The sequence below is a fragment of the Acanthisitta chloris genome, unplaced genomic scaffold, assembly GCF_000695815.1.
Source record: "Acanthisitta chloris isolate BGI_N310 unplaced genomic scaffold, ASM69581v1 scaffold8988, whole genome shotgun sequence".
Classification (NCBI taxonomy): domain Eukaryota; kingdom Metazoa; phylum Chordata; class Aves; order Passeriformes; family Acanthisittidae; genus Acanthisitta; species Acanthisitta chloris.
Genome location: NW_008688655.1, coordinates 51,081 through 77,840, shown reverse-complemented (window position 1 = coordinate 77,840; position 26,760 = coordinate 51,081). Strand labels below are relative to the sequence as shown.

Sequence of the window (26,760 nt, the reverse complement as noted above, 5' to 3'; positions counted from 1 at the left end):
TCTACCAAAGTTCAACCCCCGCAGCCTTCATTCATTGATGTTTAAAACTTGTGAGAAGGTAAGGGATTAAACCAAGGGTATTCAGGCAGTGTGTCACGAACCACAGTTATCTTCCATCATGCCAGTGAAATGAAAAGTAATCAGCTGAAAGCACTGAACAAATCCAACCCTCTTGATGCCTGCAGTAATCTTTGTGTCACTTAGCTCTTGTCAGGGCTTGAATTCTTAACTTCTCCCTACATCTCCCCAGGAACTTAAATGCTTCCGATTGAACTGATCCAACTCATCAGTCCCTTTGTGCTACCAGCTGGAATTGTCTGGGGCCAGGTTCACTACTAGGGTGCAGGGGCTCCCCAGCCTCTAACGCTGATACACACTGGCCAGCAGACCACTCAGCAAAACCTTCTGCCTTTTTAGGCAGCAGCACTTGAAAACTTACTTAAACAATTCTGTCACTGGAGTGGAGCGACCGGAAAACCAGTCCGAACTCCCACCAGACATTATCTGACTCCCTCCTCCATGCTGGGCTGTCCCAGTGCAAAGGTGATGCAAACTACAATCTTTTGAAACATTCTGCATGTTTTTCATTTGGACTAGCTGTTGCTGGACATGAGATATCCTTACTGAAACCGTGGGCTCATTACACTGTTTGGCATTAGCAGTTATTGGGATCACTTGTGTGGAGGGATTCAACAAACTGAGAAGTAAAAGGCAACTGTGTAAGAGGTTGCTGATGAATTCTTGAATGTTTTGGCATTGAATTAATTGAGTGTATCCATACTAGTAAATTTTTCTCTCATTAAAGATAAAAGGCTAGATATTAGCACACACCAGTTTGCATAGCTCCTCTGCTCTCAGCGAGGCCATGGCACTTTGCACCTTGAGAGGTTCTGGACCAAAATACCTACTCTCAATGTCCTTTTAAGCCATTTGCTTTCAGCTCCTTTGCATGTGAAAATGCACAGAACAAACGCCTGTATTTCAGCAAGACTGGGCTGGCAGAAATTAACAGGCTTACAATTAAGTTAAAAAAAATGCTGCAACATTTTGACAAATCCTGAAAGATTACAATGCATGTTTTGTGCAGTTGAAATGTGAAAGTAAAGAAGCTAATGCCATATATAAGGGACAGTGCCTTTGACTGCACACCAACATCAGGATGGCTGAAATCACATATTTCCTTTTCCAGGCAGATTCCATAACCTCTCCCTACTCAGCCAAGCTATGAAGGACACAATTAGCTTTCATTTTCAGGAGAATTAAGTATGTGCTTCCTTCTTTTGTTAAACAGGAATGGACCTTGTTGAATTGCAACCAAATACAAAGGAAGAGGGAGCCAATGAGGATGTACACTTCAGTGCTCCAAACAATAATTCAATTATTTAGATAATCTGGGGAAAACCATTTGATTGGTGTGGGAGGGAAAACACAATTAAGCTAGGTTTGTGCTAAAGAATTAGTCTGGCAAAAAAAAGAGGGAGAATGTAACTTTATAGGTAGTTTTTTTATTAGTTTGCTTCACCAGTAAATATGGATCAGTACTTTATGTTTTAGCACTAAAGTATGAAAATTACACACCTGTAAAAATGGCATCTAACAGTTATGAAATTAAGAAACGCCTGTCATCATGTAACATACCATTAGGTGTGAGGTCATAGTCAAGAAATAGTAAGGAAATTAGATGTGTTTAAAATATTGAATAGCTTAGTAATGTAAAATATTGCTACCTTCAATATATCTGAAAACAGGTCAGATTTTGGGTTGTAGTAGATTTTTCACTGTATTTGCTCTGATGAGAATAAAACCAAAACGCTTTCCCATCATACGGCTGATTAAAAACCCAAATCAACATTTTTCTGCATACATGGGGAAACTTGGAAATTGTAAATTCAAAACCTATCACTGTGTCCCACATAGAAATTGCATCTAATTTATAACTATATTGTATGTAAATTCTATATTCCATGTGAAGCAAGTCTCAGGCCTGTACAAAACAGCAGTTTGAAACAATACAGAAATAATTGTTTCAGCTCCACAAGGCTGTTACACCTTCACTCTAACTAATAATCACCTGCCACATTTTGTCAAGAAAGGATGAACACCGCTCATCCAACTCCTCTGGAATGCAGAACACCATTACTAAAACTGTGATGTGATCATTAAATAATAAATATGGTATGAAGGGTACAGTATCTGTTGTAGAAAGAATCCATCTGGCCTAGCATTCAAGATTTAAGGGTCACTGTAGTTAGCAAAACTTCACTGCATTTAAACAAAACAGGAAAAAGCGAATGTTTGTTGTCATGGAATGTCACATCAGGGCTTGTCTTGTATTAGAATATTATAGGCAGTAACACTGATCATATAGTGCAAACTAGATAAAATTGCGTTTCACTGTGTGAAATAAACAGAGGTGCAAATGCTCAGTAGGATACCATTAAGACATAAAATGGCAAAAAATAAATATCAAAACTTTTATCAGTGTAAAAAAGTAATTGGGTTATTGTATAACCTAGAGTCTGGCAAAAAAGGCCTCAAAAAAGTTCACTCAGTCTTCAGAAGTTCTACAAATTAAGTGCCTTTTCAGGTTTCCAATTAGACAAGAGACTCCATGCTTTCTGCGGGATCAGATTCGTCACTGGCCATCACAGCACCATTTTTGTCCAGCGTCATGGGACCATTTCCATTTTCCTTAGTGCTGACCAAGCTTAGCATTGCCTTATAAAGAAACTGGTACTGTTCCTGGAAGAGAAAGAACAAATTATTTCAAGTGTACATAAATGAGCAGCACTCAAATTTGGCATTTGCAGGGAAGGTCATGGATACTCATTACCAGAAGCATACATGTAGCAAACAGAAAGGCTTGGAGCAATTACCTCTGTTAATCTAGTCTAACCTTGCCAAACCAAATTCAGCCTTGGGTACATTGTATAATTTCTGGTATATTATTACACACTACAGGAGGACAGGACAAAACCTGAGGCCACAGCTCAGCCCCAGGTTGCTCCGTGGGTGGCAGAACCTTGCACCACACACACTGAGGCAAGGCTGCTGCTTCTGCTGAACACCCAGTGAAGAGCCTCATCTCCCTGCAGCTCCACCTGCCCTGCTGCATCCCTTCAGCCCACACCGTGCCAAGTTTACACAGCACAGCTGAGTTTCCAGGGCTGGCAGGGAGATGATGACAAGCCAAGGCCCTTCTCTGCTAGGACTTCATGTATGGTAGCCCCCACACTGTATAAGAAATAAGTTTAACTGCAAATCAGACTTACAGGGTGGCTTGAGGTTTATAAAAAATGACAACTGCACCCAAAAAGAAAAAAAGCCCAAATGCACATTCTGCTTGGTAGCAGATGCTGTAGGGCTTGATAACATACACAATGCGTGTTTTACTTCATTCTTTTGGTCTCAGATGAAAATCTTGTAAACTCTATATTGCATTTAAAGACTTACAATGTCTGTAAATACTCCAGGCCGCATAAGATTTATCATCTTTGCCACCTGGAAAACGTCGACAGCATTTTCATTCTCCAGCTGCTGGGACAGAGTGGTAAGGGCACATAGCGTTCCTGCTGACACAGCTCCATACCTGGAAAACCACACCAAAATGATGAGTTCCTCAGAAACATACCCAGGCACCGACACAGAGTTATGAAAGTGTTGATATAGTCTCATTTGATTACTGTAGTTCATCTTTGTATCTATTAAACGCTTGTTTTATAGTGGCTAATTTTTAGTCAGTTTAATTTATGAAGAAATTTGATGGTACACCAGTCATCTCAGGATATCTGCACTATTCAGTACAAAGAACTGTACCAGCAGCAGGACGTGAGCCATTTAAAAACACCCAGCCTGGAGACTCTAACACCAAAATCAGTTCCCACACGCCACATGTACTGAGAGCATCTGCATTATAGCTGAGCGTATTTTAAATTCATTAGTGGGAGCTCAAGCAAAACATAAATGATTAGAAAGAAATGAGACTTTGCCTCTTCCTCCACATCTGACAATTACAGAAAACTAACACGGCTGTGAGGTGCTCACAAGTAAATGGGGCACATCTCAAAGTCTTTCTTAGGTCTGATTCATCGGCAAAAGGCAACATCCCTGAGCTGGGCACCCAAGAGACATTATGGATTCTGAAGAGTTGAGCTGTGCTGTCATGGAATAAGAACCCAAGCAGCAGTTATTCGTCAGGAGCACAACTCAATGTGCCCTTGAGATACTGGTCAGGTAGAAATCTCACTGCTGTAAATCCAGAGGTGTGCTTGAACCGTGTTGTGCAATGGTGAGGCATGGCAAAAAGGATCCTACACAACTGCATCTGAGGAGCTTCCTCTCTCCTCTGCTCTCCTGGTACTCAGGAGACTGAAATTCTGCCCTGGCTGTGCTATGGGTCTGCTGTGTGACTCAGAAAGTCTGTGTCTAAATGCGCCCACTGGTAAAAGGGGCCATCAGTGCTGACCTGCTCTCGAAGCCATTTGGAGAGCTTTACCTGAAAACTGAGATGATCAGCAAGTGCTGCAATACCACCTCGTATCCTAAGATTACCACTAGGATTTTTTACAGCATCTCTCTGAAAATCAAGACATATGCTGACTTAATTTTTTATGATTCTTGCAAACTCAGTTTGCCTAGAAATGGGAAACAGAACTCTGATCACAACAGATCTGTTCTATTGGATGTCTCTAGAAGAAGCAGCACCATGCAGATGGTTGTGACTGATCGTCTGCAGGGACAGTGGACGAAGTAGCACCATGCAGATGGTTGTGACTGATCATCTGCAGGGACAGTGGACAAAGCTGTGCCTGACAGGACACAACTAAATATGCCTCTGAGGGTCTAATGGCCTCATTTTTACTTGGGTTGATAATCTCCAGTTCCCAACAATCTGAAAACTTTTCTTGCAGAAAATTATGCAGCAGATCTTTATCTAGTTGCCTACACATGGGCAGTTATATTTAAAAATCTTGACAACTGTCTCAAATTGGAATTTCTGAACTTTTTAAAATGTTATCAAGTTCATCCCACCATGTACTTCCTAAATACCACATGCATTTAGCTCTCTTCAACGTCATATATTTGGAATTAATCTGCAGTTGTAATTATTAGTGGATTATGTGATATAGTTGTTGCATGTAGCAAAGGGAAATTTTCATTTTCAGCTACATTTGCTCAGGCTCCAATGAAAAGCAGAATCCACATTATGTATTAGGCATAAAAATAAAATCATTGAATATGACAAATAAACCAAAAAAGCAATTTACAGAAAGAATGACTCAGCACTGTTAGGAATGCGATTTTGATTTTCTTTTTTTTTTTTTTTCATCTAGCATGAAATGCCCAAATCAATAATGGTTCTAATTTTGTAAAACATAATCTTAAATACTGCAAGAGTAGCAAAACCTCACTTCAGACTACCCAAAGCATGAATATTAAAGCTAGCCTGGAATTAATCAGTACTGGCAAAAGGCAACAGACCTTACACTGTGCATTAGCAAGGCAGGAGGTGGTGGGAGAAAAACTACTTGCTGCAGTGCAAGGCACCATTTACAGAAGTCAGCTGGGAAAAACCTGTTGCAGCAGCAACACACTGATGTGCAGGGAAAGCTCCTTCAACATGGGTGGATACCAGTGTGAACCCACACACCAGCACAACAGCTGCTGTGACCACTGAAACACCAGAGAGTGGGAGCAACGTTTTTGCAAAGAAGGGGCAGGTTCTTAAGACTTTCTCACTAATTCTGCTTTGTGACAATGACAAAATCTCATGGGCTGTGGCACAGCAGGGGCTGCAGGTATAGCAACGTTTGTGCTGGCTTGGTGTTCGCTCTAAGGACAACTCAGGCAGTGTCAGAAATTGGGCCTTCCTGGGATTTTAGGGACAGAATGACTCCAGGAAGTGCTCTGCCTGCCAGGAAACAGCCCCTCCAAAGAGATGCTGTGAGACCCAGGCTCCAGCCTCACTACAATGGTATTTTGCAGCTCCATAATGTGTGCAAGTAATAATATGCAATGCAATATTTAGCACCCTTTATAATCGGGCATTCAAGCATAGCTGGCAGGACAATGCTCACCACTGCACTACAAAAGAGGCAAGTGTTGGGGCATGCTGTGTTAATGGGCTCCCTCCCTCCCACTTAGCACCATATGGGTCCCTTGGAGTGTTTTTGGGGAAGCAGAAGGAGGAAAAAAAAATCCGCTCTCAGAAAACCTGGACCCTTTGTCACAAGATACTTCTGCTGCTCATCCTGAGACACAGCTGAGCTGAGCTTGTTCTGTCTTACACAACACATTAAACCTGAGCTGTTAGACAGGAGCTCAGGCTGTTTTGAAACTAGTTACCATATTGGGCTGCTTAAAGCCTTATCTAAACCATGGCCCTGCTGGATTCTGAGACAGGTTGTAGGATTTACTTGGGATGTTTCCAGGTGTGGAAGAACCCAAAATACTACCAAAACCTCACTTCCTGAGTCCACCTAGGGTTATGACCAAGGGAAAAACTACATTAAGCAAAATGTATTTGGCCTCAGATGCCAACTGAAAACTCATCCCTGGAAGTTTAAATATTCTTATCCTGTTTCCCTAGCCCACTAAACCCCACGTGCTCCATGCAGGAATGAACGTCAGTCCCAACAAGTGTCTTGTAGCTGAGTAACTCCTCGTACAACCTGCACATAAGTGGGAGAAAAGTGATGACATACTCATCATGAACTATGGTGGGGCCATCCCTTGTTAAGGCCTCTTCCTTGATTACATTGATAAGTTCAAAGGTACTGCTTATGGGAGCGTCTGGGTTTGGCCATTTAGGACACTGAAAGTGGCGAACTTCCAGAACGTAGTCATCCTGCAATGAGAAACCAGCCTGGGCATTAGCTCCTTTTGCTTCACATTCATCCACTCCATGGAGAAAGAGCCTCGCTAGAAACTGAAGACAAACCTTCTTCTTCCAAATAGTTTGTATAGAAAGAGGATAGACAGAGCTCTAGCATTTCTGTACAGTGAACACCATAAAAAATGCAAATTCAACCTTATGTTTAATTGATAAAAGATTTTGTTTTGAGTTTGGGCTCATATCTAACCTCTCTCAGAGCCTGTATAGCTCCAAAGTCAAACAAAAGCAACCCAGGAATTCAAATTCAAGAGAGCTTGCAAACTAATGGCTTGCAGCACAGTCCAGCTGCAATCCAGATTGCAAACTAGAAGCAGGTTTATAGCTCAAAAGAAATGTGCTTACATTTTTGTGTTGAGACTGCCAAACAATTAAACGATAAATGCTGAATTTTTTAAGCAGAAATAGGACAATAAACCTTGATCTATTTTACCACACATAATTCAATCTACTTGTGTGATTTCAAAGTTAAAACCCAATGTTTTCACTTTCAAATAACACAATTAATACCACAGTCTCACTAGCTAGAGGAATCTATCTTGAAGGAGAAGACGTGAGAGGGAGAAGGAGCCAGAATCCCTTTCCCTTGAGAGCAACACACATGCACATGCATTTACAAGTAAATCCTCTCCAAGCCATTTCTGAACTCTTCTTCTTCCATATTTAAATGATATCAATATCATTCTGGTGAATAGCAAGGACCCACATCTGGAGGTTTATTTTACCTGGGTAGCTTCAAGGATAAAGTCATGGATGATAATTTGCTCTTCGTTAGAGAGGCACAGTCTGTCTTTGCTGATAAGGGTCACAGTAAAGGCCTCACAGTTCATGGATTCCTCACGACTTGGCCAGTACACAAACTCATCTTCTGCCTGGAGAAATGAAACAACACACTATTGTAGCCTTTCAGATACCTTGTGTGCAGCTGAAAAATCCAGTGGATCAAAAAATTGGTTTGATAAATAGAGATGATCAGGAGCTGACCTTTAAAAACCACTTCTGTCTGAAAGAAATTTACTGTTACAGTAGGCAGTAAGCCTGCCTGATCCTCCCTCTGTGTGTCCAAACAGGTAACTTCTGCTTTTTAATTGGTTTCATAGGGAAATAGTTAACTTAGCTCACTCATACTTAACCTTTATATTGTATCCCAGGCTTTATTACCTCCTGCCTACAGTTTTACTTGAAAGCCAGATATTTATTTAGAAAAAAACCTCATTGACCTTTAAAAATTAATGACTTATTATATTTAATTTGTGTTCATTGTGGTCTAATCCAAAACTCAAGGTCTGTGGATCAGGTCTAGGTAGAAGACTGATGGATATTTATGTAGGGCTTGAATTTTTAGGAGCAAGCGGAGGAGTGAAGAGGAAGGAAGAAACCCAAATATTCTTAGCCTTGAAAAAAAACACTGGCTTAACTTATTGCAAGTTCTCCAGCAAAACACCTCTACTGAAGGGACACTGTAAAATCTCAGTGAGACTGTGAATGGTGGAAGAAGCTCAGTGCTGAAGTAGCCTGACTGACAGGATGTAGATTAACATCCTGTCAAAGCTGTTCTTTAAAAAAATAACTGTGAATTCCTAATTTGCTGCAGAGAAAGGAAATGATGGTCTGCCACCACATACATGGAAAGTCTGTTTCTCCTGTTGGCTTCAGCATAAGCACAGAAGCTGCTCTGGCCACATGCACAGAACAGACCTGTGTCTCTGGACAACTTCTCTCTCTGTTGTGGGAGAACATGAGCTGTGAACCCACTTCACCCCACTGTGGCCACGTGCAAGCCTCCAAAGCCAGGTGTGTTTCTGTGGGTCTGGAGCTTTGATGCATACGATACACAACACACTGTTGAGATTTGGGCTGTCAATGTTTATTCTGAACACGTGACTTAAGGTCCTAAGTGCTCTGAGTGCCTTGACAGTTCTGCCCTCAATAAGGAGAGGTGCCAGGAAGCAATTTGACATTGCTGAGCACCAAGGAAAGGACCTATCTTGCCACCAAACAGGTCCTCATGCAGCAGGTACCTTGCACTGTTGTCTTGTCCTTTGGCATTACACATGCAGCACCTTGGTGCTGCCTCAGTCCTGTGCCACCCCTAGCTGCCAGCCAACGCATCCCACACAGCCCAAGCAGGAATTGCTGCTGCCTTGCTGAGCTGCCCCCACTGTGGGAATGGTGAAGGTGAAAGCAGGATGTGGCCAAACGCAGAGTTCCTCCTTTACCCTTTAATCACTGCTGTTCTGCAGAGCTATTTCATATACTTGTGAAGACAAGATCAGCCTGTTCATCTCCACCTGACACACTTTCATTTCATTAGTGCCTTCTGATTCGATCAGATGTCTCTGAACACTCCTCGCCTCGCGGTGCCTGCAGCCCCTTTCATCGCCCGGCACACAAGCAGCATATTGACTGCTGCCTCTTTAGTAGCCCCTCATGACTGCTCTTTTCCTGCTTTAATGAAGGTGGTTTCTCTTCCACTTTCAGCTGCAATTGTCTATTCACCTCAGTGACGTGTGCATGAAAAAACCGAACAATTTAGTTCTTAATCCTTTTCCACACGCCCTCTTGAGACATGCTAGTAAATCTGGAAGTAGTGATTAGCACTTCACCTGTGCCTCCTTATCCTCCCTCTGTCTGACTCATTATTTGCACTTAAATTAACATACGTGTTTGCTTTTTACTTTCATTAAAAATAGCATCTGTAGCTGTGCACAGCCACAGTCTTGCATGGCCTGAGGCTTAAGCCTGTGGGCAAACAAGTAATTATCCTACTGGCCCTGCCTTGAATTTCTGCTCCTCTCAAAGTCTTCACCCATAGTCCCAGCCTCTCCAGACCCTGAGTGCCTTCATCCTGCCAGGCAGCCCTCAGGAGCATTGCAGAGGTTGTCAGCAGTGGACTGCTGCCTGTCAGCACTGTGTCCTATCCAGCCTGGAATGTCTTTCCCAGGGGTGAGTGCAGAAGGGGACAAATAATATGCCCTATGTCTTGGAAATTATCTTTTTGTAACGAGTTTATGGCAAAGTTTGAGAAGGTGCCCAAAAAGTGGCTTTGCCTTAAACCAGAATACAGCCAGAGCAGGCAACTGGGTGAGCCTGTGCTGTGCCCAGCTGGGCTGTGACTGCAGTGACTGTGGTGCCATGCAGGGAGGAACATGGTAACTCACCAGGCTCTGGTTGTCTGGCAGCATGACAATGATCTGTGCATTGTGATCCCAGATCATTCGCCAGAAATCTTTAGTCGTATGTGGCAGTGGATGTTGGGTGATGATGAACTCGTTACTCCTGTAGTAGCCCTTTTGCAGCAAAACAAACACACAGTTACTTACTGCCTTCAATACTTTCAAAGCATTAATTTTATCTTTGGGGACACATAATGACTCTGTTTCATTTTATTCCACAATATTTTCACACAGACTATAATTTTATAACTCCATTTCCATTCTGCAGAGTCCCCATTGTTTCAATTTACTCTAAATCCCACTATTTATTTGACTGTATCTCACGGAAAAAAACACATCCCATCTAAATGCATCTTGTAATTAATTTTTTTAGGCAAGAATCTTTAATAAAACACAGCTAATAGCTTTACATTATGGGGAAGGTGTTAAAATCTCATCTGTTAATACACAGCCATTACATACAGAATTAAGACAATTATAGGCATCTGGTATTTAGCACCTTAGAATTGATTTTACTTTGTAATTAGGTGTTGGCTTCCTCACCATGATATAAGAGGCATTAATGTAATCTGTTCCCTTCATTCCAGGCAGCGGTGCCAAGCCCACTCTAGCACGCTCAGCTATAACATAAAAAAAAAAAAACACAGAGAAAAAAAAAGCAAAAAGATCAAAGTCTGGTCATGGCACAATGCAGAAAGTAAGAATTTCTCAGCTGTTAACAAACCAAACAGTGTGCAGCTCCCATCTCCCGCAGGAGCAGACCAGCACTTTAACTGCGTTAAAGCACTGCCTGCTAACACAGGATATAAAAGAGAATGTTGCACAATATTCCCACAAGGACAAAGTAATTTCAGGAATCAAATTTTACTATAGCAAAGATTTTCACAGCAGGCTGAATTACGAAATAACAGTATATGCAGTGATAACAGGGGATTTCAGGTAATTCTTGACTGTAGTGTTCCATTTGTCTCCAGCAGCACACAAACCCAGCTGATTTATTTTGTTTTCCTTACCACTCGGTAGCACTGCCATTGCTCACTGGGTGAGACAACCTCCAGAGACAAACCCCTTCCCTAATGGAGAGCCACCCAGAAGTGTGTGTGCTTTCCAGCAGATCCACGCTCCTCTGTGTTTGAGGGCTGGGTTCTACATCATCCCCAAACCCTCTGACAGGCCCCAAAAGCCAAACTGAAATCACTGCAGCTGCGTGACACAAAGGGCAAAGTCACACAGACTATTTCTGCCCCATTTATGCAGAGCTACAGGCTGAGGGCAGAGTGGTTGGAAAGTGAACCAGTGGAGAAGAACCTGCAGGTGCTGGTCAACAGTGACTGAACATGAGCCAGCAGTGTGCCCAGGTGGCCAAGAAGACCAATGGCATCCTGGCTTGTATCACAAATAGTATGGCCAGCAGGACTAGGGAAGTGATCATCCCCTTGTAGTCAGCACTAGTGAGGTACCTTGAGCATTGTGGTCAGTTCTGGGCCCTTCACATCGAGAAGGACATTGAGGGTCTGGACCATGTCCAGAGAAGGGCAACAAAGATGGTGAAGGGTCTGGAACATAAGTGCCATGAGGAGAGGCTGAGGGAGCTGGGGTCGTTTAGCCTGGAAAAGAGCAGGCTCAGGGGTGACCTTATCACTCTCTACAACTACATGAAAGGAGGTTGTAGTCAGGTGGGGATCAGTCTCTTCTCCCATGTAACAAGTGACAGGATGAGAGGACATAGTCTTAAGCTATGCCATTTTAGACAATAGGAAGAACTTTTTCACAGAAAGGGTGATTAGACACTGGAACAGACTGCCCAGAGAGGTAGTGGAATAACCATCCCTGGAGGCATTTAAGGAGAGACTAGACTCTTAGTCCATGGTCGCAGTGCCATGGTCTAGCTGACATGGTGGTGTTAGGTCATAGCTTGGACTTGCTGATCTCAGAGATCTTTTCCAACCTTAATGATTGTGTGATTCTGTTCACATCAGTTATTAAGATATCTTCTAATGACTTCCCTTTCTACTAACAAACTTCATGATGGGCCATATCTATGCCATTATTACTCTGTGCTAGCCTGGCTATCATCTGTCCTCTGTGTGCTGTACTCTGGGTAACATGATGGGAATGATGTTGTGCCCGTGCTGGTATGGTGCAAATTCATACTGCTTGACAACCATGCACAGACTCCATATTAATGACTGTGGAACTGTGTCCTTGGGCACTAAATACCCTCAAATCTGGGGCGGCTCACACAGAGAAATTGAGTGCAGTAGCTGAATTACAAACAACTTGTGCCAATCACTCTGGGAGATCTCACTGGGGCTGGGAGTGGTATCAAAGTAATCTGTCAGTATTCCATAGATTTATCCCCTGCCTAATTATTCAAATTCTTAAGCACTTCAAATTAACATTTCACTTGGACAGTATATCTGGCTGACACTGCAACTATTTCCCTTTGTTCAGTTTCATCAGGGTAATACTAAAAGACAAGACAGCTTGGGCTGAACAAAAGATTACATTTCCCCTTCCTAGTGGCTATGCCTTTTCATGCATAACATCGGGAGAATTCGGTACAGAAAGTTATGCTAGGCAGTAATCAAACCAAAGATGTGATCTTACATGGCACGACTGATGAGTTCCTGTTCTTCTCTTTGTTGCAGTCTTTCTGAGCACTGAAGCATTCCACGTATTTTGCATTACACTGTGTAACCAGCTGAAAGAGAATAAAGTAGTAAGTCAGTCCTCAGAGTGCTCCAAATGAAGAGAGGAGGTTTCTTTGCCAACTCCTGCAAAGATGCATTAGTAGAAGAATAAACTGCATTGTTAAACTTGTTTAAAGTACTCAAGACGCCAATGGAAATCATCCTTTTCATACAACACGTTTAATGGATAAAAAGATCTCTGCAGCTCTCAGCTTTGAAATGTCCTGAAAATGAAGTTCCAATCAAAACGTATTTTCATGGAACACTACGTTTTGTTATCTTTGAGAATGTATTTCAAAGACTTGCAGATATGTTCAGTCAGAAACAGGTCTCAAGGAAGAAAAGCTACCAAAATAGAACAACAAAACTTTTATGCTTTTTTTTTTCTAAAATGAAGTCCAGATGATTCCTGAAGAATGTCTGTTTCTGCCAGGCCTTTGGGGAACCCACCACACTGGCACCTGAGATCTGAGGCCATGGATTATAGTCTCTGGTCTGCCACACACATTCTGGGCTGCTTAGAGGCACAAAGAAGAGTCAGGAAGGCAGATTTATATTTGAATATTCCCTAAGTGCATGAGGAACCTGTACCAGGGCAAAGAGAAGAGAGGTGGCTTTCTCATCTCCTGCACTAGCAACTCATTACTCAGCCTAATTTTAATCTAAGACAGTTGAATGTAAAATGCTGTAGCAGGACATGAGCACAAGTTGTTTTCTGCCAGTTCTGTGGCAGGAGCAGAAACAAGAGAAAGGTCTAATAATTCTAACTGGTCACATCCCAGTTTGAAATGCACTCTAAACAAGACAGCACTTAACTCATGTATGCCCTGGCATAAGCCCCATTAGAAGTTATGGAGTTTCTAAATACCTGTGCAGTGTTGGCAGAGAAAGTAATTTCTGAAAATGGCACTTAAGGTTTTGAAACTTTGTCATGAGTCATCAGAAAACATCTTTATATACATAATTTTGTTTGCAAAAGTGCAGCACTTCTTAAAATAAGAAATCTTTTTCTCCTACTGCACTCTGTGTGTGTGTGTGATTTTGCTCATTTCTTTAACTTAGTAATTAAGCATCTGGAATGTCTTGACTGGTGGAGAAATACTGAGATTTCTACAAGTGACTTCAGAGAAGAGCCTGTTCATTTTTTTAATAGCTTGTCATCTAGTATAATTTAACAGTTTCAGTTCCCTGGGTAGTTATTAACTGAGTGAATTTAGCTGTGAAAACAGATGTCATGTATAATCCCTTTATGATACAGTCTCAGAAAATATTTTAAAATGGGTTTAAAGAAAATGCAATCAGAAAATCTGAGGTTTCAAATAAGAGAACTGGGCAAAATAATTACCTTGACCAGGAAGAAAGCAGCTACGACATAGCAGGGAAACACAGCAATCATAGTTATTAGCAATGAGAAAGGCACATTGTATTGCTTGGTCTTAAAACATTTTTAATTCTTTATCTACAGTGCTGAAACAGGATATGTTGCAAAGAACCTCATCTCTTGTCTTTCTCCCTAGATAAATGCATGAGAGCCACAGTTTAGAGGAAGACTTCCAGCCAAGCTAACCACAGCCTCAGGAACATCCAAGCACCCTTGGGAACAGGGAGACCAGCAGCACAGTCGTAACCAGTGTCCATGTCCCTCTCCTCACCTTTGACTGAAGAGCATTAGCACTGATTTCCAGCAGTGTAGCTAAGACTGTAGAGGACTGAACCTCTCAACATGCTGTGCTAATCGAATGTTCTGGTTTGGTTCTTTAGCCATGACAACTGACAGTGCAGACAGGCCATACAAGAGAGAGCAGGAGAATTAGATCCCTCTGGATGGCAGTGATAAGCCTTACCTTGAACTGTTTTTCTAGTCGTGTTTTCCCTCCTATGCCAGGAATGAGGATGCTGTTAACATAACTATGCAGCTGGTTTGCAGACACTTCAGTCTCCTTCCCAAGGATGGCTTCCAACAAGGCATCATGAATAAAAATGTACTGCTCCTGGAAAAACATCCGTGTGTCAGGTAGGCACTTGGAATAACCTAAACAGCTGGCTTGGACTGAGGGGTAGAGCACACTGAAGGAAAGGGTGTGCAAAACAAAGCACCCATGCCAAATCCAGAAAATACATTTTTAAGTGTAGCACATACAACTCTCAATGAGTCAAAAGCAAAACCTGAAGTTTCTAGTCTAGAAAAAGAGAGATATTCCAGTGCAAACAAAATGCCAGTAATGTATTCAATGTTACATGGATGTAACTGGAAAAATCTGTTTTCTTTTTGATTGCAATATAGAAATGAACGTGGCTTTAAATTCAACCGCACTGCAATTTTTACCTCTGTCTGGACGAGGTAGTTGCGCTGTGTCCTGATATGTTTCAGGAAACCCAGGACATTAACTGTGCTTTTGTCTTTTATCTGTTGCAGCATACTGTCTATCACAATGTAGGTACCAGTTCTGCCAACACCAGCACTACAGAAAACATAAGAGAAACCCATGTAACAGTCAGATGAAAGCAATGGCACAAGTAACAGCAGAACAGAGCAAAGCAAATATTCCTGTCCACAAACTTTCATTTTCCTGCTAGCTTCAACCATTAAAGGTTCTCATCCAAGTATTTTGGTTTTCTGGGAATATTACCAGTTATGTATTTCCTCCCTTCTGTGGGTATTTGTGTGCTGCAAGATGAGGATGAACACCACACAGCCACCACACCTGTGCCAGCAGCATGAGGATGGGGCTGCCATGGTCCTGGACTTCATGCTCTGGCTGCTCACACGTGGCTCCTGCCTCCACTGCTGCTGTTACTGGTTTGGCTGGAAGAAGCTATATAGAGATCCACCCTACGCCAAGCTGCTGTTATCCTGGACCACCAAGGTCACTCCAGGCTGTGAGGCTTGAGGCAAAGCTTCAAGGTGGACCTGGAATGCAAGTGGTACCAGCACTATGGGAAGGCAGGAGAGGGAGCTAATCCTGTGGAGGCAGAACTCCTTGCAGGGGAGGAGAGAGGTCCTGTACCCAACAGAGAGGAGAGCTCTTCAGAGATTCTCAAGTTCTGCTCAGGAAGGAGCTGTAACCTCCATCATTCTCTCCTCTTTGTGCTGTGCAGCCCCCTCACACACATCCCTGAACTCATTTACTGGTTGACCTATTGTTCTAACTGCAGGTGCTGGTGAGTGTGGTTCGGTGGCAGTCACGTGCCTGTGTGTCTGTATTCCCATGGTTGGCTCCCAGCAGAGGTGATCCCATCCACACACTGAACAGGCAGGTTACAAACAAGCTTCAAACGAGGAACTTCACAACCACATCAGTGCAATGTTCAGCAGCTCAGTATCATGGCATTAGCAAAACCCTGTGTCAACTGGGAAGCTTTTGCATTGGAGCTGTCTTCAGATATAGGCAACGCAAGCTCATATCTGCCTGCACTCCATGGGGCTGGCACACTCCTCCTGTGTTAGTAACTTTGAGTGTTTCTTAGCTGGCATGGAAGAGCACACACGATGCAGCTAGGTGTGCTTGCCACGAGGTGGTTAGTCAGAGCCATCATACCTGCAGTGCACCACCACTGGTCCCATGTCCGGGGTTCTGGCTGCAGAGGATCTCCTGACGAAGGTGAGCACGGGCAGAGCATACTCTGGCACACCCATGTCAGGCCACTGAGTGTAGTGATACTGAATAACCGTTCTCTCGTTCTGCCGCCCCTTGGGGTTTCCCTTCTGACCCTGTGTGCAAAGTTTGTGCAGAGAGGAGAGAGAGAGGAGGGAAGAGAAGCACAGAAATATAATCAGTCCTCAGCTGGCTCAGCTGAGAAAGTGCTGGACTCTGACAGAAGAAATCTTCTGCAGCTCTGCCTCCTGCTAGGTGGAGACAGAGATCAAGGAAATATACATGTGGGAACAGGTAATAACAGCAATAACCGTGACACCGAAGCAGCAGTGAACTTCTGAAAAAGAAATCCAGGCTCAGCCTTTCACCAGGTTCCTTGTAATCCTGGCTTTGCTTACTAATTTCCCACCCACCTGCTCCTTCAAGTTGCCCATGCAAACGCTGCGCTTTGCTCCGGTGTGCCTTGCATCCTACACAAGCCAAAAGGCATTTGGCTGAGAACAGGGAAGGCTTGACTCACCTTTTTCATCTTTGTGTTCCTGACCGTGAAGCGTCGCACAGTGTAGCAGGCGTGAACGTTTGTGCTCTTCAGCGTGACGATGATGTTGCCATACTCCTCGCTGTTCTCTGTGGGCCAGTACTGATCGCATTTTCTCTGAACAAAGACACAGTTGGGTGGGTTGGCTAAAGGTTTGAGCTGCTGCTTTATATTTGTCTTCAGAGCTTTTTAAAAAAGTAAAATAATGGCTAGCTCTGTAGCCCTCTGTTATGTTAGTTATATATTATACATCAATATCTACCATCCCAAGTTATTTAAAAACAAATTCTGCCCAGGTGATTCGGGGAGGTGTTAAGCATCAACTGCTAACAAGCTAGAAAATCTCTTACTCTTCCTTTTTCCACAAGGTTTGTGATCATGACAATGATTCCAGTATTTTGTTCCCAAATCATCCTCCAGAAATCTTCAAAGGTAGACTTTAAAGGTCCCTGGGTAGCAATGTAGGCTTTTGCTTTGTTGTAACCCTTCAAAGAAAACCATAATGCCAAGTGAGATGAAAGCAATATCATGGCAGATGTATTAATATTTTAGAGGTAACAAAGAAAGGTGCTTTTCTAATTCAGAATAGCGAGGAATTTGTCACAAAATTATCAGGTGAAGTTGGAAAACATGACCACTTCACAAGTGGCAATACTTCCTCCTTGTGGAAGGATTCAGAGGTAGAGAAGATAAAAACAATTAAAACAACTTACATCAACATAATTAGCATTAATGTAGTCACTGTGCTTAGAATCTTTCCCCGGTAAAGGCCTTAGCTTCACCCTGCTGTGATCATCTGCAGAATAAAAAAACCAGGGCAGAGAAGCATTAGGAAAACACAGTGCAGAACTGCAGGCAAACATCCCATTTCCTAGGTATCGGGGTAGTCCTTACTAATACAGGGAAGAGATTGGCCTTGAGTTGGAGTCAAGAGGGAGATGGGAGTATCTGTTCTTGGCCATCTGCTCATGGTAGCAGGTTGTCAGTCTTCACATCCCTTAAAGTACATGGTTCATGCTGGGACAGCTTCTTTTTACAGGACACTGGAGCCTCAGGAGCATGATCTCTAGGATCATCCACACCATACACAGTGTGATTCCAAGAGCCAGGGCACCCCTGGCTGTGTAATGCTGTGTGGAGACACCAGCACAGCTCTGGCAGGCACTAACACTGTGTCTGCTTGGCTCAGTGACTGAGCTCATTATCCTCCCCTCAGTGCTGGGCTCAGGCAGCTCTACTGGCTCTGGAAGCTGAGGGAATGTCCTCACTCCTTCACCAGCATCATCACACCATGAGGAGAGACTTGAGTTCCTTAGCTCCTCCTTTGACTTCATCTTAAAGCAGACAAAAATCACAGTCCTGCTGCTCCTAGGCAGAAGCACTGGACTGGGTGGTGCTTCCAACTCATGCAGAGAGGAGCCAACTTTAAGCATGAAGACTCTACTTTTAATTGCCTTCCTTGAGGACCAGTGGAGAGAGAAGTTCCTCCAAGGACTATCTGGAGGAGTGGAGTGCCTGCTCCAATTCTCCTCCAATGACATGTCTCTGTGGCTAGAGGGACCAGACATTTTTGTCTAAAATCACAGTTGGGACAAGCTCAATGAATGCCCTTGCCCAAGGCCACACAGCAAGTCTTTCACAGATCTGGGAATTGGTCCTCAGCTGGTACCTTGATTACTTCTGAGAATCTGTTAGAGACATACATTTCCTTCCTATGCCACCAAAAGCATTCAAGATTTATTGCAATGCTTATGAACATTGTGAAATTTTTACTAGTGGCTCTCCATCTCTGTTTCTAAGCCACAGTGTCTGCTGCATCTGTCATTTGTTCCACATCAGAGAACAACATGGAAAAAGTTACCACACACTCATCCCAGACCTGCAATGATTTGCATTCTAGAGCAGAGTCCAGATTTGCAGTTCTCAGAGGGATACAGGCAAAGCCTGCTCTGTGCTACAAAGATCACTGTTTGTCCAAGTCCTAGACACAGCCAAAGCAGTTTGAAATACAGCAGATACACTCTGTAAGATTTAGCACCTTTGGGATTATATGGTAATCCCAGGGATCATCAGTAAAACTCTTTGCTCCACCGTGCACTTCCCTTAGGCCAGTTTTCAAGCATTAGCACTCAGAAGAGCTCTGATCATAAATTCATCCCAGTTACTCCTCCACAAAATTTCATATCAAACTGACACTTCTAAAACTACACTTGGACCATCAAACTGTGAACGATTTCAAAACAAAAGCTGGAGTGAAATCCTAGCCCCAGAGAAGTCAAAACATCCACTGCCTTTAATGGGGAAATGATCTCTCAGCCACACTTTCACATCTTTATTAATTACTGTGCAGTAGTGTAACCTGGAGCCTCCTGCCTGTCCTGGTCACATGCAGACACCCTGTGAGAAGAGAGTGCCTTTTTGGGTTGATGCTGTGCTTAGGCCAGTGCTTACTTACAGGCCAGGATGTTGATGTATCTGTTCTTGTGCTTGTTGTCAGGGTGGTTGGAATGCTCTGCAGTGATGTTCATGTCGGCCGTACAGCGCTGCACTTCCTAGGCATAAAAATTATTCAAATGGAAAATTCATCAGTCCAAAAAAAATAATTGAGCTTTATCTCCTTTTGCAACAGCTCACATGTTTAAAGTGTTGGTATCTTAATTGCTAGGTTAAACACTAAGTCTTTCAGCATTATCCTGGGTGTCATGGTCTGCCTAGGCTGAGTCACGTTAACTGTCCTTGGTGCATGGTTTTGTTCCCCTCCACAGAGTTGGGGCAGATGTGCTTTGAGCACCCTGAGGGCTGACTGTCCCCTGTGACCAGCAGTCTTTTGCCTTCAGCATTGCATCTCCTGTGATGCCCCACTCTGCCCCTCCCTGGGGAGGGAAGACCAGGTCCCTCAAAGGCAAGAGAGTCCAAGAAACTAAGCACAAAAAGCATTTCAACACAAGACTTTTGACTACTGGACAACTTATCTCCTTATAACCTCTCAAAATGGGGTTTCTGACATTTAAGTTTGGCACTGACCTTTTGTTAGTCCTCTGCAGACAGATGCCTTTTGTAAAATATAAATAAAATAGATCTCTGAAGGTAACAGTGAGTACTTTAAATACCAGTGCTTGGACACTGATTAACAGCCCACAATACACTGAAAAAAGATAAAAGGTTGTATCCATGTATAGAAACATCTACAAAGCAGAGAGGGGCCAGGCTTGCCTAGGTGTTCATCAAGCCAGAGATGCAGATTTCTGTCTCGCTGAAGCTGTAGATTATGTACCTAATTCCCACTGATTTTTCTAGCTCTCAACCTACCCCTCACTCTGTTCAACAACAGAATACAGAGCTACTGAAATGGAGCAATGGAGGCTCTTTTCTCTGACCCTAGAGAAAAGCAGCCATTCCCCTTGCCCAGACCATCCTAGAGCAACACACTTCAGAGATTGCCTTACAAACTGAATCACTCGTGTGATTCCATCTCCAAGATACATTTTTTGGTATCTATTTAATCACAATCTTCCCCCTTTAAATTCTTCATTAAAAAAAACCCAAAACATTTTTTAAAATAAAACAAAAATAGATCAATATTTGGCATTTGAAAAGTTGTGGAAGAAATTACATTTATTCAAGTCTTTTGTGAGTCCTAGAAATTGCACCAAACAGAACCAATTTCCCCCAAGGATATGTGAGGAAGTGCCAAATTACTTTGTACTTCAGAATTTAAAAATAACAGTATAGAACCTAAGAGGGAAAGTCATTAGGAGCTCACAGCTGCTACAAAGATCACGAGCTAAGTGACAGAGAAAAATTATCACCAGAAATGCTATACAAACAGCAGATGTAAGAGTTCAGCATTATGCAGACATTTCACAAAGGACTTGCATTGAAATTTTGATATCTTCCCCAGCATTTACATTTTAAAAGTGCAAAGTATACCAAAACCTTGAACATTTTATAGCTTTTATATCCATGTGACACTCCCAAATAACAATTGCTTCTCTCTCCTCCCCAGCCCTCCATAGGGAGAAACATACTGTGCTCAAGGAGATGAGCTGAGCAAAGACAAAGAGGAATCAAGCAAAACTCTCAGCTGGCCCTAATAGAATTTTCATAGTTCCATTTCTATCAAAAATAAAAAGAAAACATATTAAAGTGTGCACTTCCCCTAATTCTGCCTGTCAGCTCCAGTAAGTAAGGGACTTCTGATTACACAATGAGCAGGATCAGTTCAGCTTAAGTCATAATGGGAAAAGCAGAAATATTTACATGTTAGGTTGATTTAATGTAATTTTGTTTTACTTATTTTTGCATTTAGGAATCATTTAACATTGCTGCTGTACCATTATAGGTCACTCCTAAAAAACACCCTCCCTGCTTCTAGAAGCCTCATGTCAAATCCTACATCCCTGCAGCACTACTAAATTCTTTTTAGAAGTTATTGGCATTGAAAAATTTATGCCAAATTTAATACAGATTAATCCAATAAGGTTCTGTGGAGAATAGTCTGAAAAGTTATAGAATTTAATAGGGAATTACCTCCCTGCTAAGGAATTTTCTCTGACAGTTTAAATACTACATAGTAAATGTATCATTTTCTATTAAATTCTATAGGATTTTTACATAAGGGAATTGTTGGTAAGGTTAATCATTTTAATTAACCTTTTTATGTTGATGCTGACTGTTTCCTCAACTGTACATGTTCCCAGCTGGCCAATATAAAGTTAATAGAAGAGGAAGATTAAGCTAAGATGGTGAAAAACACAGCAATGGAAAAGGAGGTCTGAGGCTGTGAGAGCTGATGATCTGAAAATGGCTTTTCCTAACACATAATGGTTTTTAACACTCTGGAAAGCTGCTGTAATGGTGGATTCCTATGTCTGCACACTGCAAAAGCACAGCAAAAGGAGACTGTTGAAGAAAAGCTTCCCCCTTGCCAATACACCTCAACTATTTTTGTCTTTTTAAAAGTCTCCAGCCCTCCCTTCCAGTCCAGGGTACAGCCAAGGCTTTGGGACACTGGAGCTCTCCAACAAGACTGAGGACATCCTCCAACTCCACACTGGCCACTGACAAGGTTTGGCTGTGCTGCATGGACAGATGGGGTTGAGAGCAGAGGGTGGTTATCCATGCTCTCCTGCCCTCCTAGGTTCACCTCTCCAAATTCTAACAGCAAATTACTAAACCACAGGCTCCCCCCACCAGACAGTAAGGCATAACTTAGCATTCCTCGGTTACTAAAGCTGAGGTCGTTGCCTATCACCAATGCACAAAATGCTGCAAGAAGACAAGACTAGTTGCAGCCTCTGTGCCTCTGTTCAGGGTATTATCTACCCCTTGGCAGAAGAGGACAGCCCAGTGTTAATAAATAACATCCTGGAGAAGTCTCCAAAAATCACCATCTTAGATATGCTGCTTTACCACATTCATGTAGAACACATATTTACTCTCCCAGCATTTTCTATTGGTTATGCAGTGAACATCCTGGGACTTCTAAACCTTGCTGGCTACTGAGTCTTTCGTTTGCACTTAAAACATCACCATGATTGCACGATTATAATAATTTACATTTGCAGGCAGGTCACCAGGTCAGGGCCTCCCCCAGGCTGCTCACTGCAGCCTAAACAAAGTCCTCTCCCAGTCAGCACAAATCTGCTACTGACACCTTGGAGCAGGACAGATAGCATCTGTACCACCACATCCATAATTCATCCACAAACCTTTCAGCTCTAGAGTAATTCCTTTGGCTTGCCTTAATCCTGTTTAGTCTCTTCCACTGATTTTAGCAGTCTTGGCTTGCACATTGCTGCTCCTCGTGTTTAACTTTGCAGAACACATTACTGTCCCAAGATGAATGGATACAGGCTCTAATTCTGTCCTTTCAACTTATCATTGACAACCCAAGAAACCAAAGTACATGGTTTCAATTGACCGTTAGTTACTGTAAAAAGTGTTCTAGTCCATGCTATTATGGCTAATTTACCTTTTAATTATATTGTCCATGCTAATGCTAATTGGAATTTGATACACCCAGGTTTAACGACCCATTTTAATTGCCTTTCTGAAACAAGTTACAGATTAGTTTCTTCTAAACTTCAAAGAATTTCCATTTAAGTGTAAAATCAAACTGCTCCAGTGTCTTGCTGGCAATATAAGGTTCTGAGCAAGAATTTTTGCTACAGTGACTGAGCAGGAACTCGGTCTCTTGATTTGGCCTAACGCAGTGCTGCTGTTGTTTCCCATTACTTCAGGCTGATGTCCTGGCAGGGGCTGAACTGTGAAAGCCTATGAATAGCAATGAGGAGGAATCACGGGCAAAGAAAGGATCCTAATCTGAGGGACTAAATCAGAGAAGATCCACAGCTATGTTTTGATATTAACATGATTTTTTTCCAGCATGAAAGCGGCTAGTTTATCCACCCCCGAAATCTGGTTTGATCTATTATTTTAATCCCAAATTACAAGAATCCTGTGGTAGTGCTCTTGCTGTTTGTTTTATCACAGCAAACATGAAGACAGCATACCAACAGAGACTGCAGATAGTATTTGAAGGTATCCCACAGGAACAGTGTAGATTTCTACGATAATTTAGCACTAGTATAAACTCTCCAACAGCACTCAAGAGAGAGGTAAGCTGGGGACAGCCTAGAAAGAAGGCGAAAATAAACAAACCAAAAGGACTCAACACAGGAATAGCATAAATGGATAGCTAAAAATTCCTGTACATGCATGAGAGACGAGAAGATAGTGGAGGACTGTTTGTTTGTGGCATCCTGCCCTTCACTGGGCAGGGAGGTGCCAGAGCCTGGCCAAAATATAGAATGGTCCATGCAATGGCTCATCCAAGTGGGGCTTCTAGGCAGAAACCTTGGGTATGGCTGCAGTACTGCACTTAGTAAAGGAGAGCCCAGATACTTGGACTGCTTTCATTGCTTCTCTTCAATTTTATCTCTTAATTCACATTGGCAATTGTTGAGGGTAGTTGAAGTGGTGAGACAAGAATTGAGAACTCCAGGAAGACCCTATTCTGCAGCAATCCTCCCTCCTCCAGCTTCACAGTGCTCCTTCCCTCTGGTTTCGGTACAGCAGTGCACAGGCTGAGAATACCTCTAATTCTGTCAGTCTGGGGCCAGGCTTATAAAACATCCCCCAGTGCAGTATTGCCTGCTAGCAGCAAGTGTTTGAAATGGCATCTTTCTGCTGCCAAATTCCTTGGTGTAGATGCAGCTATAAGCACGTGTCTGGTGTAAGCTGTGCCTAATCTGTAAGGGATGTCAGTAAAACTGCACAGGGTTTTTAGTGTCTCAAGAAATGTGTGAAGTGCAGTGTTATCTGTCTTCAGTGCAGCCCTTCGCTGGAGAATATCATTCTGGGGTCACTGGTTAAAAAGAGCCAGTGACCCCTGCCCTGAGCAGCAGCAACCACGAGAATAACATTAGCAAATCCCTGCCACATCGCCGAAAATATAGATTTATGTTATTTTCTTACATTTCAGGACATTTAGAAGAAGGTGCCACTGGAGTACAAAGATATTTTCAATTTATGAGATGAGGGAGCTAGACAGCCTGCCTCCAAGTTCAGCGAGCCTGTTCAGACTCCAAATTGGCAATGAATCATTACACTCACACGGCCACAGGCAGGAGAGGTCTGCAGAGATTGCATTCACCCACTCTAATCGCTCCCATAGCAGCACTGACTGACCCACTCCAGAATTATGGAGGAGGGAAATAAAATTGTCTGATCTCAAAAATCCAAATGCTGCATTAAACTATAAAAATCCACAGTTAGCTTTGGGGATGGAAGGTGATTTCTTGGCTTAGTGTTCCTTTCTTAGAGCAAAAGGACACGATTACTCAAAAAAACTTACTGTGTTATTCCAGTAACTGGCCAGGGGGAGGGAGTGAAAAGCTCTGCTGTGGGAGGTGGCACTTCACACTCTTTTGGATACAGGAATTTGGAGGCCACATGTCCTATATAGTCAGGCTATCAGGGGAATAGAGGATGACAAATGTGACATCAGTTTTTAAAATGAGATCCAGAAGGGCTTTCAGGCACTGTAGCCCACTACATCTGACTTCTCTGTGGGGCAAACTGCTAGACACTGTAATAGAAGACAGCAGAGCCAGTTAAAGCCTCTAACACACTGGAGAGAGGTCTATAGACCACCTAGAACAGAGTAGCATATCAATTTCCAAAATGTATGAAAAAGCCTCTCAGAAAATATTGCTTAAAAAACTGATCTGTCTTGGAGCAAAAGGAAAACTAGCCTTGTGCACAAACAGGTTAGAGGTGGGACTTGCCCAGCCAGGAATTGTCAGTGTTCAGCTTTCAAAGGTGGCACCTTACAGGGACCTAACCTATTCACAAATGGGCTACAGAGGAGCCAAAGTGTGTTTACGATACAAAATTATTCAGGATAATTAGAACAAAAGCTGTTTGTGAAGGGAAGCTGAACAATCTCGCAACACTGAGTGTCTGAGTGATAAAATGGCAAATGAAATTCAATGTTGATAAATGCAAAGTGGTGTACTTGGGAAAAACAACCTTAACTATACATACATAGTGACAGGTTCCCAATTTGCTATTGCCATTCAGTGATGAGACCTTGGGGTCACAGCCGATAGCTTTCTGGAGGTGTCAGCTGAGTGCTCAGTAGTTGTTAAAAACCAAATAGTATGTTAGGAGGAAGGAAAGTAATAGAAAACCAAACTGAAAACATCAGTGTGCTCCTGCAGAACTCTGCACAAAACCACTCATTAAATGCTGTGTACAGTTTTGGCCTTCCCAACTTGAAAAGGATATGGTAAAGGAAGTAAGATACAGAGGGAACAAGTCATGCTAAGTTTGGAATGGCTTCCTCCAACAAACAAAGTGAATAGTTTAGGTTTCTTCCAATTTGAAAATGGATTATTAAGTGGGAATATGGAGGCAGACAGAATCATGGGAGGCATTTAAGTAAACAGGGGTGTACTTTGTAATGCAAAAACTAGGAAGCACCAAGAGAAGTTATTAGGCATGAGTTAAAAGCATGAGGAAGTCCATTCCTGTGGAACAAATTGTAGAATTCATTGTCATGAGATGCTCTGGATACCAGAAGCCTAAAAGGCTGCAAGAGGCAATTAGAAATTTATGGAAGAAAAGTCTATCAAAGACTGTTAAACATAATGATGTCAAGAAAATCTCTCGTTAGACAAGGAGTAGATATAATCTCTGGCTCAGAAAGCCTCTCAATCTCTGTTCAGTCTTGCCCTCAAACCCTTCCCCAGCGCTGCCCTGTAAAAATGTGGCACCTCATCCTCTATGCCATAGCAAGACAGTGCTGGAGCTACCTGAGGGCAAGCCAAAAACCTTCCCTGAACTTCTTTCAGTCTAGTACTGGACAAATTCCAAGGCTGAATACAAAGAATTATCTCAGAGTCCAGCACTGGTGATGCAGGATCATGGACTTTATTTAAAGAAGCTATTTGTTGTTCAGTATTAAATCGGGTCCTATATTTCTAATTCATATGAAAAATTTAAAATTCATGGGACTCAAAGGAAATCTTACCAATTCTGCACACACAAGAAAGCCCAGCTATCACCAGACAATAAAGCTGGCTCCTTGCACTGTGATTACCCAAAGGGAATAAGGATTCATTTTAGATGTACTTTCCAAGGAAAGATTTGTGAGTTCAAAGTCCTTTTTCCCCCTCTACACACAAAATGCTTCCTAAGCACATTCACAAAATATTTAGCTGTAATTACAGCTCAATTGAAGAGGAGGAGGGAGTGTTGACACAATTTACTTTCAAAGGAATCTTCTTCATGTAAAAACCAACTCAATACAGCCCACAACATGCTGCCAAAAACAACAGGAAGAGACTTACACCAAAAA

General features: G+C 42.5%; 1 protein-coding gene across 1 annotated transcript in view; it reads right to left on the bottom strand.

Moving 5' to 3' along the window:
- Positions 1 to 1,491: 1,491 nt before the first annotated feature.
- Positions 1,492 to 26,760, bottom strand: part of PTPRG (protein tyrosine phosphatase, receptor type, G) — a gene marked incomplete at its 5' end in the record, with an annotated part of 76,346 nt that continues 51,077 nt past the window's right edge. The window contains 15 exon segments of the mRNA XM_009081112.1: positions 1,492 to 2,742; positions 3,454 to 3,589; positions 6,705 to 6,847; positions 7,618 to 7,764; positions 10,054 to 10,182; positions 10,612 to 10,688; positions 12,679 to 12,772; positions 14,606 to 14,752; positions 15,088 to 15,223; positions 16,301 to 16,463; positions 16,869 to 16,910; positions 16,913 to 17,012; positions 17,246 to 17,380; positions 17,609 to 17,691; positions 19,351 to 19,447. Of these exon segments, the coding sequence (XP_009079360.1) occupies positions 2,596 to 2,742; positions 3,454 to 3,589; positions 6,705 to 6,847; positions 7,618 to 7,764; positions 10,054 to 10,182; positions 10,612 to 10,688; positions 12,679 to 12,772; positions 14,606 to 14,752; positions 15,088 to 15,223; positions 16,301 to 16,463; positions 16,869 to 16,910; positions 16,913 to 17,012; positions 17,246 to 17,380; positions 17,609 to 17,691; positions 19,351 to 19,447 (1,776 nt within the window).